Source organism: Actinia tenebrosa, unplaced genomic scaffold (assembly GCF_029948245.1).
Source record: "Actinia tenebrosa isolate PJP-AT-01 unplaced genomic scaffold, QUT_ActTen_1.0 PGA_scaffold14__42_contigs__length_11649687, whole genome shotgun sequence".
Classification (NCBI taxonomy): Eukaryota; Metazoa; Cnidaria; class Anthozoa; order Actiniaria; family Actiniidae; genus Actinia; species Actinia tenebrosa.
Window position 1 is genome coordinate 4960865 of NW_028292574.1, and position 17135 is coordinate 4977999.

Here is a 17135-nt window from a genome sequence, read left to right on the forward strand (position 1 = left end):
AAACGACCCTCAGGAGTACCGTTAGAATTTATCTCCTCGCGGGCTGCCTGTGGTAACTACACTATTACTACATTATTTCATTATGACGTCAAAAACGATTACTAATTTTTAGAGCCACATTTTAACAGTGTTTATACATAGAGTTTTCAAGTCTTGTCCAGAAATATTTCAAGAAAACCTTGAATCAATCCATTTGTTACTCTGAATGGAATCAAGACTATTCCTTACTACTTACAGTATGCATTTATCAATGAGTGGCCTGGGCTTCTATGGAGCTGTCTCTAATTGCTGCTTTAATAATAACTGAGTTGAGTATGTTTGATGAGTTATTCTCTTGACCCTGACAACAAGGGTTTTTCTCCTTGTTCTCCAGTTTTCAATGAGTTGTTTGCAGAGTGTTGCAATAATGAATAGAGTGATAGTGCACGTTATTAGTATAAGACATTTGTAAAAATCATACAAAAATATATTTAATTATGAATAATTTTATTTAAAATTCTTTCAATGATAAATATAAATCAATCAATTTTGCATAAGAGAAGTGAATGAATTACAATCAGACCGTCTTAGGGAATAAAGATTCTTTGTTTGAGGTGTATTAATGTGTCCACTTATAAACAACTTCAAACAAAGAAAAGATACTCTTAGGAATAACATGGTCTGAAGAAATAATTAGATTTTTATAATTCCTCTAACTGCCAAATTGGAATCAGTCTATGGGCTTTTGGCAGTCCTTTGAATTTTTCTTGTACACTAATTTCCTAATTGGGCAGCATGAAGATATTTTACGTATAATAATATGATTGATCTAAAAAAGATAGCATGCGTGCAGCATAATAAGAGTTTTTATAAACCAGGGCAGCCTTCAGGCACAAGCTTAAATTATTGCTATCATTAATTCTATTTGGTTGATAATTCAATATTTCAGTTAAAACACTGATATTTTAAGAAAATGTCTGCTCTTGAATTTCTAAAAATATGTAAAAAAATTGTACATCAATTTAAATATATCAAATTAATTATATATATTTGCATATTGATTTAATATACAACAAATTAATAACTACATAGTTTCACAATTATTTATGTACAAAATAATATTAAAAAATATCTTAACTCATATTTTCTCTCAATATTGCCAATCATTGCAATCAATGAAATCACAACAAAAAAATACTAGAACATCATCCAATTTAAATGCTAAGTATATGCCAGAACTAAAAAAATTATCCTTACTTTATATTGGTGTTAATATAGTGAAATGAAATTGCAGATTCAACAATAGAAGACAATTAAGAATTAAAGGGAAAAAAAGTTGCTTATACACTCAAATTAGACAAGTAAATATTTTTGTTGCTGTTATTCTATTTTATTTTATACTTTTATTATCTTTGTTGTAGTTATATTGAATTAATGCTGTCATAAAAAAATATATATATACATTAAAAAATAATTATTGTAAAGGATTCATTGTAAAGGATTCATTGCAAAGGAGATGACATTGAAATGTTCCATGGAATTTGCTAAAATTTTCCTGCATGATCATAGCCAAATGTGTAACTAATATAAACAATATCATCAATAAAGACATAAAAAAAGAGAAAAAAGCTAAATTATTGAGCAAAATATTGTATTATTTTTAATGATAATGAAAATATAACCACTTGTATTCATAAAACTCCATAAAATAATTTTCCTCTCAGCTAATAGTATCCCTTTTCATCATTCCCTTGGATAATTTGGACGTTTTTGGAGCTTTCATTGTTTGCACAGCACCAAATAGATGCTTTGATGCGGCTAACAGACGATATCGCTGTAGAAGATTGCGGGCTCGTACATGTTCATTACGAATGTTCTCAGTGTAGTTGGCAGGAAACCATCCACAGACTCCATCGCACAACCTTTCACCATAATACCAACCTAAACAGTAAGATTTAAGATATTCTCTTACTACCAGCATTTCTCAAACACACATGTGAAATACAACAATTTTTAATTGCTACAAATTAAAGTTTTGGTTGATGTCAATCAAAGTGTTAATTAAAGTGGCTTTGTCCGAGAATACAAAGCTTACAAGGGCACATATTGTTTATAGTATGTCATGGAAATGCCTTAAGGTGCATTACAGTTACAGGGGTAAGAGAAGTGGAAACAAGTGACTGAGATCGCACAGGTTCAAAAAATGGATTCCTGTTTTGCTTTTCATTAATGGAAAAAAAAATTGCATATCCTTTTTTTACCATCTGGTAGTTTTCTTTGTACATTTATAACATCTCCTTCATGTAAGGGCAATTCATCAGGTTGCTGTGGACTGTAGTCATGTATGACTTGTACTTGAGGGCAATCTGGGAAGAAGGACATCATGTTTAATTATTGGTGATGTACAACCGCAAAGTCATTTAGCAATATTTAGAATGAATACTTACCCCATGCTCCGTACACCTTTTCTCCCTCTTGTTCTCCCTTAGGGGGGTTGAATGCTTCCAGCCATCTAGTTTTGTCTGTTCTTTAAAACAAAGAAACTGGCTGTTAATCATAATTCATACTAATTACAGTATCAATGTTTATAATTAGTTGCAATAAAAAGACTGCAACAGGGTTTTCTCAGCTGCATTTATACTCACTCGCTCTCAGCACATAAAATGAAGTCTTTGGTTTTTGCATTGGAATTTTCAAGTAATATCAAAGAGAGCATGTAGTCCAGTTGTATTGCAGTCTGATCGGCAGATTCTTCCACTTTAGTCATATGACGAGCTGCATAGTCTAAGACTCGATACCGACGTTCACTGTCAATAAACAACATTAGTTTTGTGCAACTATTAGTCCATCTATTGCCTCTTCTAATAAAGGAGGTTCATAATTTATGTGGAGGGGGGGAAGCTATGGGCATTTTACATTCGACCTATTTTTAGTAGCCCCACAAAACTACAGACTTTCCATAGCACCAAATATCATAATATCAAAAACATTTGTCTGATCGTTACCAGTGAGGGAAAATGGCTGGTCTCCTCCAAACCCCCCATAAACTATCCCTGATACTGTAAATATGAATGGATGACTGATAACTGGAGAGAAAACCTGTCCAACCCTACCTGTTACTGTTTCGTACTTACCCTTTTTTCTTGGTGATCAGTAATAAATCATTAAAAAGAAACATGTACACAGGCTTAAGTTTCAGTTTCTTTTTACTCAAGGGGTTTTTTGTTTGTTCAATCACAAGAATCACCTCTCCTCTGCGCAGAAGCCATCTGTTAGTTGTCACTAATGCTATTGGCTGAAAAAAAGATAAAGTAAAAAAACACTAATGGTTTATGTTTTGACCAATTGAAAATAACTTAACAAAAGTTTTTACAAGCTGTTAAAACTTGGCCAGTTATTTTCAACAGCAGGATTTGAAGGGAAGGTAAATCAAAACCAAAGCTGTCTTAATTCTTGTTAATCCATCCCAATCTTCCTGCATGACAACAAGATATGATTGAAAAATTTAAGCACAGTTTAATCTGCTAAATCCTCAATAAATAAAGTGCTATTATTATTTAAATCTGTTACCAAGTATAGGTTCTTTACCTTGATGGTGAACTCAATTTGAGGCTGAAGGTTAACCAATTCTTCCATACGCTCCATTTTACGAGCTCCTTCATTGCAGTTTTGAACAACCTGAAAGGGTAAATAAAAATTTCAAGTAATGCCAAGCAGTGAGTAATAGTTCAGTATGTTGTAAAGTGTCATACAGTGAGTAATAGCATGTTGTAAAGTGTCATACAGTGAGTAATAGCATGTTGTAAAGTGTCATACAGCGAGTAATAACATGTTGTAAAGTGTCATACAGTGAGTAATAGCATGTTGTAAAGTGTCATACAGTGAGTAATAGCATGCTGTAAAGTGTCATACAGTGAGTTATGGCACATTGTAAAGTGTCATACAGTGAGTAATAGCATGTCATAAAGTGCCATGCAGTAAGTAATAGAATGTAGCAAAGCTTGTGCCATTTCAGTGTAAAAATATACTAGTTTTTACCTTACTAACAGCTTTCAGTGCCGCATCAGTCTTGACAAATTCATCACTCCCAGGCTGACAACGGTGACAGATAGCCTAAGAACCAACATGAAACAAGCATATTATACATGACACGTACAGACAGAATAATAAATAAAGGATATTACATGGGCGCGCAGAGATATGAAATTTATCTTCGAGTGCTTAAAAGATCTCTCATGAGTGAGCGTAGGGAACGAGTGAGAGATTTTCAACATGAGAAGATAAATTTCGTATCTCCAAGCGCCCATGTAATATTCTGTTTATTACATAATTATCAATGAAGTATGTTTTGGCTTTTTCAGGCAATTCTTTCCTTGTTTTTTTGAATAGTCATCGCAATGGTGTTATTTTCACGTGTGAAGATATAAATTTTTCGAAATAGAGAAAAATAGATATTTCATTGGTAATTATATAATAATAATTATTATTAATTGATAAAGTAAGAATACTCACATCAACAAGAAGTGGTAATCTTGTTATTCTTTGCATAGGAAGAACAAGAAAAGAGTGCATACTTAAACACTGGGCAGTAGAGCACTTTTCTAGCCGTTGGATTGCTTCAACATATCTAGGATTTTTCCTTTTACAGAAATTGATAAAGAATAAGTAAGAGCATGAAAGAGCATCATCAGATGCACAACAATCTAGGATGAGGGGACAATACCTGAGTTCCTTTATCACTCTTTCCTGATAGAGTTGGTTGGAACAATATTTGACATACACTTCAAAGTACTTGGTTGCCTAAAGTATATACAAAGTTGCATTTAGTAATAAGCCTTGTTTGAAATCTGTATTTGGTAGAGTTTATCCATAAAATGCTTACAAATTCTTCAATGATATCACTGATGGATGAAATGACCAATGATTCTTTCTGTCTTTTTCGTAACGCCTCAAGAAACCTTGAAAAACAATAAGATAGATGGTCAAGTAAAACAAGTTTGGACCTGCATGTTATCATGACAGTCTTACTTACATTTGACTAGTCTCCACAACACCTCTCACGTTAGAAAATAAGATATGATGCTGTGCTTTCTCTATAACACCCTGTGGTGTCCCAGGAGTCAGTTCAGGGGATTTCATGAAGTAGGATTCCAAAATGTTAATGCTTTTCAGATAAGATGCTTCTGATGTAATCACCTCAAACATTGCCTAAAATATCCAATCAAAAAAAGTCATTAATAATAATAATAATAATTAACTTTGTTTATAGAGGATAACACATGACAGTAATTGAACTGATAAACTTGTGGTCCGCTGTTAACGTCTCTAGTTAATTAGGGACGGGACCGCCATTAACGTGATCATCCGAGCCATGCAAAGGTCTAACCATTTGCAGATGTAATTACAAAGGCAGCACCTTCTCCTCAGTTATTTTAAAACCCTGAGTGTTGGTCCGGCTGAGGCTTGAACCACAACCTCCTGCACAACAGACCAACGCTCTTACCAACTGAGCTAACCGGCTGGCGGTTATAAACTAAAGGTATTATTTTGTTCTGCATCTTATTACACCTAGGCACATCTAACTTGTATATACCTCTTGTCTCTTGCGTTCTTCAGGATCAATATTATCCAGGATCCCACTAGAAACAACCTATTAAAAATATCACATCATTACTATGTCAGTGCATGGTACTGTTATAATGCTAGTGATAATTAAGAAAGTTACCTCTGGTATCTCACACCATAACATCCTCATATTCCTTAAGGTTCCTTTGGTTAGATCATCAATAAATGTTTCTGTTTGTTGATTACTCTTTGTTCGTTTACGACTCAATGTTCGGTCTTTTTGAAGCGTTCTGGCTGCATATATTTGATAAAGTGGCTCTACAGGTAAAGTAGCAAACATTTCAGTGATACCCTGTCTTCGACTCTGAATGAATTAAACCTTTAATTTAAATAAACCCTTTTGAATTCATAATTACCTTCAACACTTTCATCATCCCCTAAAAGAAATTTATTAATAAATTAAATTCAAATTGTAAACTCAAATTCTTCATTAAGACCAGTTTAGTTACATGTATGATACAGTAAGCAATCTACAGAATGGCAGGGAAGCAAGATTATAAAATAATATTGAATGCTCCTCATAGGAATTAATTTTCATTTGTTAAGTCTTCCCCCCATTTTTTGGTATTACATGGAATCCCTGACTTTAAATAACTACAGTTTTATAAATAGATAGCATACCCCAAAAAGTTTCTTCATCTGAATATTCTTCACTAGAACCTTGGGTATCAGGTGGCTAATGTGGATAAAATCACAATAATTAATTTACATCAGTTAAATGAGGTCTGCACAACTAAGCATCCTGACTCTGAATTAAATGATTAGCCTAGAGGTTGTTTCAGGGTTCAACCTTAATACAAGGGTATTGATAAAATTAACACATTTGACCATTTTAATTATATATACAACCATGATATTGATATGTTAAACGATACAAAGAATTACCAACAAAATAATCATACTTAATACCAAAATAAATGATTTACTATAAAAGTTATTAATATTTAAAGATATTTGTTCTCAATTTGTTAATTTATCACTTACTTCAACGTATTCACCATCAAAATCATCATCATCATCATCATCCTTAATCACCTCATCTGTGAAGGGGGTTATATCATAGCTGCCACTGTGGATTGTTCTATGTGGAGGTAGTGGAGGAGGAGTGTCTTCACCATCATCATCATCATAATCCTTAATCACCTCATCTGTGAAGGAGGTTACATCATAGCTACCACTGTGGATTATACTTTGTGGAGGTACTGGAGGAGGAGTGTCTTCACCATCATCATCATCATCATCCTTAATCACCTCATGTGTGAAGGGGGTTACATTATAGCTACCACTGTGGATTATACTAGTATGTGGAGGTAGTGGAGGAGGAGTTTCTTTAGGATACTCATATTCATGATAGTCTTCTGAGTCTGATGATTCAACTGAAAAAAGTGAAATGTTTAATTCATTGCACCCAGAGATGTCAAATTACATAAATATAACATACCTTCAATATTATCATCTTGATCATCACTTACAATTTGGTCAGGAATGGTGTATTCAGTTGAACTGACAGATTCTGATTCACGTCCCAATGGTGTATGCAAGAAGACAAAAGTGTCATCATGTTAATGTACTGCAATACTTTAATTTAATTTAGAAAACTCATTAATAATTCATGAAGAAAATGCAATAGAAATCATGACCATGAAGGTGATTTTATATCTGATAAAGATTCGTCTTCATTTGCATAAACTTTAACTTGGATTTTCTCTATCAAACTTGGTTCATTTCGTAAAAAAATCGGTACACAATGAGAACAAACATCATAAGTTTTCTAAGCCGTTCAATAATCTCGCAGATCGTGGTTTATCGGGTCTAAAACCACTCGGCTGCGCCTCGTGTTTTATACCCGATAAAACACTCCTGCTCATTTATTAAACATTACATAAAATATATTAATATCATGACTATGAATAATACAATACCTTGGTCTATGGTATCTTCTTGTCCACCTTCTGCAGGTATCTCATATTGACCACTACTTACACACTCTTTCTCTTTTATTTGCTCCATAAAACTTTTCACAGCACTTGCATCAGGTTCAATATATGAATTGTCTTCTGATTGGTTGCCTTGAGGGCATTTATGCATGCTGACTGTGGGAACAGTATGCTCGTATGCATAGCAGTATAGAGATTGATCTATCAATGGTCAATAAAAATCATATCAATTAAAACATTATATACAACACTTGATAATAGCATCAAGTTCGTCCAATTTCATTTTAGCACAATGTGTGCATGATCACCTTCTGCAGTTTTTAGGGTAGTTTCTAAACCTTTTCCATGCCCTCTGTCAAGATCTGTGGAGACTGTTGTGCCTTTTTCATCTTCTCTGTCAAGATCTGTGGAGACTGTTGTGCCTTTTTCATCTTCTCTGTCAAGATCTGTGGAGACTGTTGTGCCTTTTTCATCTTCTCTGTCAAGATCTGTGGAGACTATTGGGCCTTTCCCATTCCTTCTGTCAAGATCTCTGGAGACTGTTGGACCTTTCCCATTCCTTCTGTCAAGATCTGTGGAGACTGTTGGGCCTTTCCCATTCCTTCTGTCAAGATCTCTGGAGAATGTTGTTCCTTTCAGAGGTTCTTTTTTCTTGGGACTACCATCACTAATTGAGGGGGGAGGGGGTGGAGGTCTTCTGTTTTTGACATCTACAGGAAATGTCCTGTTAGCATTTTGAGGGTTGAGTTGTCTTCGTGATGCAATACGTTTCTTTATTGCTTCGTTTGTGTTATTTGAGACACCTGAAGAATAAATAACAAGCATTATAGGCTTATCAATAAATCCTGGTTGTCATAAACAGGCTATGAAATGCTCACTGATATTAGTGCAATATATTAGCTACATATTACAATAATGTAGTTCTGGTATTATATTATAGTTTGGTGGATCATTTACAATATTTAATTTCTTTACTTTTTATCCTTTAAATATTTATTTATTCATTTTATTTATTTACAAGATTCACCACTAAACTCCAACCAAAATTTAACAAAATTAAACAATTAAGAGGAAAGAAAGGAAAAATGACATACTGTGTAGGACACATGGCGGCAGGACTACCCACAGAGTTCTACATGGTCTAATAACAGTGTCCCAATACAATACTTTAGTGCTAGTAATACTTGGCTTACTTTATAACTAATTTATTATTGTTGCAATCTAATAATTATTAAGCTAGGATTACAAGTGGAAAATAAACAGTTGAAAATGTAATAAAGTGAATACCTATACCAGAAGGCAATTTGTAAATACTATTGTTACACTCTTCTGATATGTTTAATGAATTTGTTTTTGGAGGTAATGTTGGTAATGTAGATTTGGATTGATTGCCCTGCTTCCAACATGCCGGTATGTGCTGCACAACAACACTTTGTTCTTGATATTTTCCACCTGAAAATTGAATTTAAAAATTGATAAAGTGTTACCTCTTCTACACTACTTGAATCATTTAATTGCTGTGTACAAAATGACACCTATATGCTCATTCTTACCTGTATTTTTCTTTCCTACTTGTGTGAAATTACTGCTATTGTAGATTTTTTGGAGATGTACAGGTTTTGGTGAAATTTCTGGCTTTTTCTGTAGCACTTTAGCACTATTTTCTTCATCTATCATAAAATATATCTACCAACTGGTTAGAATACATCGAACCTTCAAAGTGTGTCAATAAGGGCAAAATTGTTTGTGCTTGATTACAAACGTATGTATAATTTAATTGATTATCATAAAAAAATTAACAATATTTTATACTGTTTCTGCAAATGAACATTGTGCCTGTGTAAGGAAATTAAGGCAACAATGACCCCTTTTCTCCTTTTCAGCAAGTGTATTTATTTATAGCAGACTAAGTAAAAATAAATTTAAAAAAAGGAAACATTTATGTTTATGAAGAAAAATAAAGTTTATCTATAGGATTACATTTATAGCTTTATTAGTTTACATTTATGCAATTTAAATACATTTTTAAAATCTTCTTATGAGCATTGTTTTTTTGTTGTTGTTTCGTTTTGTTAGAGCGGGGGAACTACCTTAAATAATACCTTTATGTGCACTGAATGCTTAATTGCAATACTGCATGTGAAGCGGAGGTGCATGTGAACTACAAGTGGAATAGGAATTATACTGACAATAATCCTGTTTTGAATATTTAATGATGGGAGTTGTTTCACCTTTTATTTCTCTTGCTTTTGCTCTTGGTCTTGGAGTTGGTTGAACTGTATCACGATTATCATCCCCAGATATCGGTGATATGGTAGGCGAGGCATGGGGTGATGACCTCGGTGAGGGTGTTGGTCTAACAATCAAGGAAGAGCTTGAAGGTGGCTTTTTACTAATAGGAAGCTGATGTTTATTACATGAATCACTGCAAGGAAAGAATAATGAGTATCAATCAATAAACAATTCAACCAATCAATAATTTATTTAATCACATATCGTCCAAGAGCTTATAAAGCGTGTTCAAAATACAAACGTGTACAAAAGGTTAAACATACATTAAAAACTATATTACACTATATATGAAGTACTGTTTAATAAATGAGCAGGAGTGTTTTATCGGGTATAAAACACGAGGCATAGCCGAGTGGTTTTAGACCCGATAAAACACGATCTGCGAGTTTATTAAACGGCTTAAAAAACTCCTGATGTATGTTCTCATACTGTACCGAATTCTTTACAAAATGAACCAAGTTTGATAGAGAAAATCCAAGTTAAAGTTTATGCAAATGAAGATGAATCTATATCAGATATAAAACCTCCTTCATGGTCATGATTTCTATTGTGTTTCCTTCATGAATTATTAATGAGTTTTTTAAGTATATAAATTAAGGAGCTAATATCTAAATAAGGATTCCATACTATTGAAGAAATAATTACTACATATATATATATATATATATATGCTTTTATAAAAAATAAAAATAGATATATAAACAAAAAGTAAGTAACTAAAGAAGAGAAAAGGACTCCCCTCCACCGGACCTTGCACACGAGCACCATGAGTAAAGGTTCGGGACGGGGCTGGGCTTGGTTGATTACCAAGGACAACCTCGACCCAGTCGCGCAAAATAGGGGGAGTAAGAGGTTCGAAGAAGTGGGGAAGAAAAAATAAATAAAATAAAAATGAATAAATAAATAAAAATTAAAAACTTTTTTTAAAAATTACGAAATTGAAATAAAAGATAAACCTAAAAGCTGACCTAAGTCCTTTTTAACACCTTGGACAATTTACAGGTCTCTATCATTGCAAGCTCACGGTTCGTCTCACTTGGATGCAAAGGCACGGCTACCTTTCAAGATGGCGCAGGGAACCGTGAAGGGGACTATTCCAAATACTAGCTCCTACATAGCTAAAAGACTTTTTCTTCCACTGGAGATTGAATTTAGGGAGAGTTAGGATGTATCCATCACCTCTTAAATTATATTTCGGCTTTCTAAAATAGAAAAGATCCCTAATATGTGAAGGTCCATTGCTAAAAAGACTTTTGTACATTAATACGAGAGATTGAGTAAACATAACTGAAGTTCAAATACAATTACCCTAGCTACATACAGAAAAGATAACTAGCTAAAAATTAGTGTAAGCTGCATCAGTGATTCTAATGGAACAGTAATGATAAAATGGTAAATTATGAAAAAACTGACGTTTCGGACACTAGTCCTTCGTCAGAGTCTTTTACTCCAATGTTTTTTAATCTCTTCACAGTGTATAATTTACCCTTTTATCATTACTAGCTACATACATGTACCTCGTAGAATGAACATTAACATCATCATACAAATCCTGCTCGTCAAGAATATCAAGATCTGATGCTGTTTTCTCACTCTCAATATCCTTTACAACATTTGTTGTTTGACTTAATAGACATGAAGTTGTAAATGGTCTCTTTGATACCTCATCAGAAAGATTAGATTTAATTTCAGAATGTGCAATATTATTGTTTGTTGTTGGAATTGATGGTGGGGTTCTGCGATGTGGCTTTGGTGGTACTATTGGTTTGCCTGTGGCTGGACATATTTTGGCTACAGACTTCAAACGGATCTCAGGCTTTGGAGGTGGTCTTGGTTTAGCTATTGGTGGAGGCAAGGTGTTGGGCTTTTTCATGCTTCAAGCATAATGGATTCCACTATACATACAGGAGGTTATTCATCTTTGTTTATGACATCTTTCTATGACTATACAAGGAAAAAATATTTATCAATTGTGATGTTTAAAAGTACGAAATCTTATAGAATTAAGGAAATAATGGATATTAGTCAAATTAAACTAGCTGTCTATCATAAATTTTGCATCTGATTGGATGAGGTAGTGAAAAGTGCCAGCTTTGAAAACAAAAACAAAAATTTAATTAATTTAAAACTTGTCTGCATCTATATATGATGATAATTTTTAATGAGGGAAACCTACTCACCAAACGTGGTTTTCAGTAGTGCCCTAAATAACATTAACATATACCAACTTGTGTACTTCCTAAGAACGTGCACTTTCATTGGTTAATTGGAGGTGAATATTGTACCATGAATCTCGGAATATTGAGTCGGCAACAAAATGGCATCTGTCGGCAATCGTTTTGCTACAATTTCCGATGAGGAAATTGAAAGAATGAAAGTATGCCATTCCTATCAATACTAAAAAAGCAACGAAGTATGGCCTAAAAGTTTTGCTAAAAGTTTTTGTTTGTTTGTTTTTATTGAGTTATTGTATATAAAAATAAGTTACTCTGTACACAAGTTGGCATATGCTAAAACAATTATTTGCCTCAGGCTCAGTGAATATGGAGAATATTTACCTTGCCACTCGAAGACTTGCGTCTCGGTAAATATTCCCCGATATTCACTTCGCCTTCGGAGAATAATTGCTAAATATACAACGAGTAATATTGCAATAATACAATTAAAGAAATATGAATAAACAAATATATACATAAATAGATAAATTAAACACGATAAGAAAAATGTAAAATTATAAAATATAAAAGAGTGATCTAAAAAGTCTTACGATATATACAAAATATCAAAAAGCTAATAAATACTTTTGAGAGATTTCTTAAAACTATCGACTGATGTTATTTTCTTATAATCTAGTTTAAATCATTATATTCTTTCAAAGATTGATATAGAAATCGCTGTTTTCCCCAGTTAGTGCGAACTCTAGGACCGACTATAGTTGGATTTAACTATAAAAACAATAATTAGTCCTCTCGCCCTCATCGAGGTCTAATAACAGCTAATAATAGCTAAAATTCGGATAAACAAGCCAGCACTGAAAGTGATTAACAAGTATACGTGTTTTATGCAAGGTATACAATCATATTAACCACAAATATCTTGAAATAAGACCACAAATACTTAAAACAATAACTTTAAAGTAATCAATTCCATATATCTTACCTGTCTTAAATTAGAGCGATAAGTTATAGCGAATAAAATCTAATCTCAGAGATAAAGGAAAAAATCAAAAGTACGAGTCTAGTCGTTTCACATTTCCCTGCGCAGTAGAAATCGGAAAATACAAGCCTTTGCGCATTAGCTTGCAAGAAGACTGGGACCAAGACATTCTCGTACCTAGAGCTCCTCCGTTTCCTTCCAAAGTAATAATAATAATAAACTCTTTATTTAAAGAGGGTAGCAAGGAATAGTTGTAAAATAGCTAATAAACTGGTGGCACTCTAACCGGAAAACTTATATAAATAAAACATACAATAAATATAGAACTAATATATACATGCACTTAAAGGTAACCCAAATCCTAAATGTTCTAAGAATCTAAGGCCTAGGGCAAACGTCGAACTTTCCATGCACCGAACTTAATTACATCAAAGAATGCCGCCTCATTATCACCTGATATCCATTGCTTTTAATGAGTTCGGTGCATGGAAAGTTCGACGTTTGCCCTAGGCCTAAGGAGAAAAAAAGATAAAGTGAAAGCATCCAACCCGTGAAATAAAAAATACTAGTCAACGTGTAATAGTCAAATAGACACGAAAGAAAACAATGGAATTAGGGTCTACTAATGTGCATTACTCTAATATCCCAAACCAGTTTGGCTTCATGAAAGGCAAGCCATGCCTGTCGCAATTACTTACAGTCTTTCAAGATTGGACTCACAATAGAAATGCTGGTATATTCTTGGACTTTTCCAAGGCATTTGACTCCGTCCCTCATGAACGCCTACTATTAAAGCTCCACGCTTACGGAATCAGAGATCCGCTGTTGTCATGGGTAAGAAGCTTTTTAACCAATCGCCTTCAAAGCGTTGCTCTTCGTGGTCATTATTCATCTTGGACAACTGTCCTTTCTGGGGTACTACAGGGAACCGTTTTAGTACCATAATAGTTTTTAAAATTCTTTTATATTAAAATTTTTGACTCCTTAGAGAATACAGGAACAATAGTCATAATGAAAGAACAAAAGTAGTGTGAAAAGAATTATGGTCTAGAGACGGGGGTAAAACGTCATCTCGCTTCAGGCTTATTGAGTAACAGTCCAGTCTGCAGAAACGGAAGCTAGTCTATAAATATTAATCCATCGTTTTGCATTGATTCAAACATATCGATTTTCAAATATCGGAAAAAGGACCTTTTCAATGGAAGTCGAAAAATGCCCCCCTAACGGTCTCACCCTTAGCTCCTTTTCAAACCTTGAGTTAAATTTGTTCCTTTATACTGTATCCCGACATTTTTCACTCCCGTACGAATAACCGCGATTGTTATTCGTACGGGAGTCGCGGTTCACCGAATATTTACCAACATAAGATAAAATTATTTTGTAATTGAAAATTTTGGACGTGAAAAAGTCGCCGTCCCTTACTGTGTTACCCTTAGTTCACATCCAGTCAAAGGACCTTTGAAGTTCCTCTAGTTCGACTCTTTAATCAAATTCGTCTGTTTCATATTGATTTATTTCTTATATCGGTTTTATTATTTACTATTGAATAGCTTTGAGTTTACCAAATGAAATATAAGTTTTCTAATTGGAAAAATTGGATGTGAAAAAGTAGCTCCCTCACTGTCTCATCAACCTTAGTTCACATCCAGTGAAGGGACCTTTGACGCTTCTAATCAACTCTTGAACCATATTTCTCATTAAACTGTTTCTCTTTAAAAAATTTCAATCAAGGAGTATTTTTTTCTCAGTTGAACCAAATACATATGAAAAAGTGAATAGACCTTTAAACTTTCTTTTCAACTCCCACAAGCCAATGATTCGGGGATACTGTACAGAATATCCATCCATTTGGATTAAACGGACTTTCTTTTTACCCTTTGCGGTTTCTATGATAACTGTACGCCACTTTATTATCTGTTTTATCTTGTTATCTGCTTGTTCTCTGGCATGTCCACAAGTGAAGGAGTCTTCGAATGCTTTTTTGATTTCTTGTTGGATCTTGAAGAGAAAAAGAAATATCAAAATAAGTAGAATAAAAAAAAAAAAAAAAAAAAAAGTCATTGAGTACCCTTTATCATTTCCTTTTTAAAAAATGACACCTTGAAATTAATTTATAACATTGACTGCGCTAAAGTAATCTTTATATTAATTTTACACTTTTCACCATAATTTTAAGTTGTAATACTAATGCAATATTTGTTCTCGATCCTCCACTCCACCTAAAAAAGTCCGATCCAAATAAGAAATGCAGATTCGGATTTTCCCCAATTATGGATTTCAAGGCTAAAATTACCAAATTCTAAAAGAGCAAGTGATATAGATATCAATGGCGTAATTGGTTATAGTTTTTGTCGCTACAAAAGATGGTTTTACGAGCATCAAACATATCAGCCCTCAAGAAACTTGTACGCCTTTACAACACACCTTCCCCTCCCCCAAGGTAATGAGTATTACACATGGACTTTTGGGAGACAAAAAATAAGGCCAACTACTCGAATGATGGAAAGGGTGCTTTCCATATGAAAGAATGCGAAAAATGGAGGTTTTCAAAGATCGCGACACTCAAAAGGTCACCAAAGCAAGTTTATAGAAAGTACATCGAAAAAAGGCATCCTTTATAGCGTGTGAAGGAATGTGGAGTAGCAAGTATTACAAATATCATCACAATACGCAAACAGACATTAAAGAAACTTTATCTTAGAAATTACATCGAAATAAGCCGTTCATTTAAAGCGTGATAACTAGTGCTAACCGTCCTTTTGAAGCGTATGAACTAGTGCTAACCGTCCTTTTGATGCATGTGAACTAGCGCTAACCGTCCTATTGAAGCGTGTGAACTAGCACTATATCCTCACTGAATACCATTGTCACGTCGCAGTAATTTAGTTATGGGGCAAGATCCGCTCCTCTACTTCTTCTCCAGTAAGGAAGAAAGGTCCCTGGCCATAGACCCCTCAATTGATCATTCCAACACTCAAATCTCGTCACTCAACAACTGTCCTTTATTGCCGAAACAGGCCTAATTGTGCCGGTGAATCCTTACTAATCCATCACTCAACACTCGTACACTCTAAACATGAACAGACAGTGAAGGCAGTGCTAAGCCCCGTGGAATAAACCTGGCTAACCTGTCAGACATAACTGCAATACCGGGATACCGACCGCAACAACTGCAACTGCCGCGTATCTACAGAACTGGGCGTGTGCGTGTAAACTGCCAGCTTGGAAATTATCTGGTTCTCGAAAACGCAACGTTTTCATATCGGCTAAGGCGGGGCTGGCTACGATCAACTCCGGGGGGACCAAGGGGCCAACGAAAGGTCGGGGTTCCCCAAACACATTACAGTATTTTCTTTCAAAGGTTTCCGTGGTCTGAAGAAGGCGGGAGAGGAGAGACTCAAATACGCTCTGAAAAAAGAGAAAACGAAGCGCGTTTTAAAACTGGGTATGAGGACCCCCCAGCCCCTCGTTGACCCCAGGCTCCGATCGTAAGACCAGAATTGAGGCTATGAGAAGGCCCCCCTAGAGTCAACCAGGAGCGAGAATAAAGCGCGAGAATAAAGCGCGAGACACTAGAGATCCAACCATTCAACAAACAAATTTATTTCAATTTCAGTGATTAATCACTGCAGGGCAGGGGCGACGGATTCTTCTTGCTGTCTCGCTTCGAGAGCCTGAAGCTTCCTCTCTAATTCCGCCATCCTGTCTTGTTGCTCGGGCTAAGTGGCCAAACAAAGGCAAACGGGAGAAAAGAAAAAGGAAATGAATAACCGTCGCTATATAAAGTCCTAAACAAAGATCAACGTGTTGCGATCAATTCTATTAATAAGAGACCCTCGAAAACAAAGACAAAATTTAAAAGGAATCGGACAAAGAAAGGTGTGTTATAACAGGCCCGCAATTAAGTGTATTGTGAAAATATGCGCCAAAATGTGGAAAGGCATTTGCATTTTATACACCGTGTAGACTACCGAAATTAGTATATACCATACTATATTGGTCAGACATAGAAAGTGAATACGAGATAGAAACGGCACAATAAAGTTGTAATCAAAGGGAACCCTAAAGCGCTTAAAATCAACTATAGAAATGGGAGTATCGCCTATCGAGAACGTAAATGAAATTTTAAAACTTTGGAGAATTAGA

The 17135-nt window shown here is 34.5% G+C and overlaps 2 protein-coding genes across 10 annotated transcripts in view; both read right to left on the reverse strand.

The window, feature by feature from the left end:
• Positions 1-469: 469 nt before the first annotated feature.
• On the reverse strand, positions 470-13169 carry LOC116302935 (uncharacterized). Of its 4 annotated transcripts, XM_089030043.1 has the most exons (25): positions 12993-13169; positions 12392-12460; positions 11345-11777; positions 9773-9966; positions 9095-9211; positions 8829-8993; positions 7850-8344; positions 7527-7742; positions 7046-7117; positions 6589-6980; positions 6226-6280; positions 5961-5981; positions 5705-5862; positions 5573-5629; positions 5012-5187; positions 4862-4937; positions 4703-4779; positions 4492-4618; positions 4018-4092; positions 3568-3657; positions 3114-3274; positions 2625-2786; positions 2427-2506; positions 2241-2345; positions 470-1920 (listed from the first exon to the last, which is right to left on the reverse strand). In XM_089030043.1, the coding sequence occupies exons 3-25, from the start codon at positions 11704-11706 to the stop codon at positions 1700-1702; spliced, it is 3654 nt and encodes a 1217-aa protein (XP_088886169.1). In that variant the 5' UTR covers positions 11707-11777; positions 12392-12460; positions 12993-13169; the 3' UTR covers positions 470-1699. The 4 variants fall into 4 exon arrangements, with proteins under 4 accessions (XP_088886169.1, XP_088886168.1, XP_088886170.1 ...); XM_089030042.1 differs by lacking the exon at positions 12392-12460 and having other exon boundaries at positions 12993-13168; XM_089030044.1 differs by lacking the exon at positions 12392-12460 and having other exon boundaries at positions 11351-11777; positions 12993-13167.
• A 1183-nt stretch (positions 13170-14352) lies between these two features.
• Positions 14353-17135, reverse strand: part of LOC116303072 (uncharacterized) — a 57074-nt gene continuing 54291 nt past the window's right edge. For 5 of the 6 annotated variants that reach the window (XM_089030051.1, XM_089030050.1, XM_089030049.1 and 2 more), the window contains one exon: positions 14353-14987. Coding sequence is in view for 1 of the 6 variants with exons in the window: in XM_031712527.2 (XP_031568387.2) it covers positions 14712-14987 (276 nt within the window). In the remaining 5 variants the exon portion in view is untranslated. Of the gene's footprint in view, positions 14988-16633; positions 16709-17135 lie in introns of those variants that run through there. The other variant, XM_089030047.1, reaches the window with a different exon arrangement.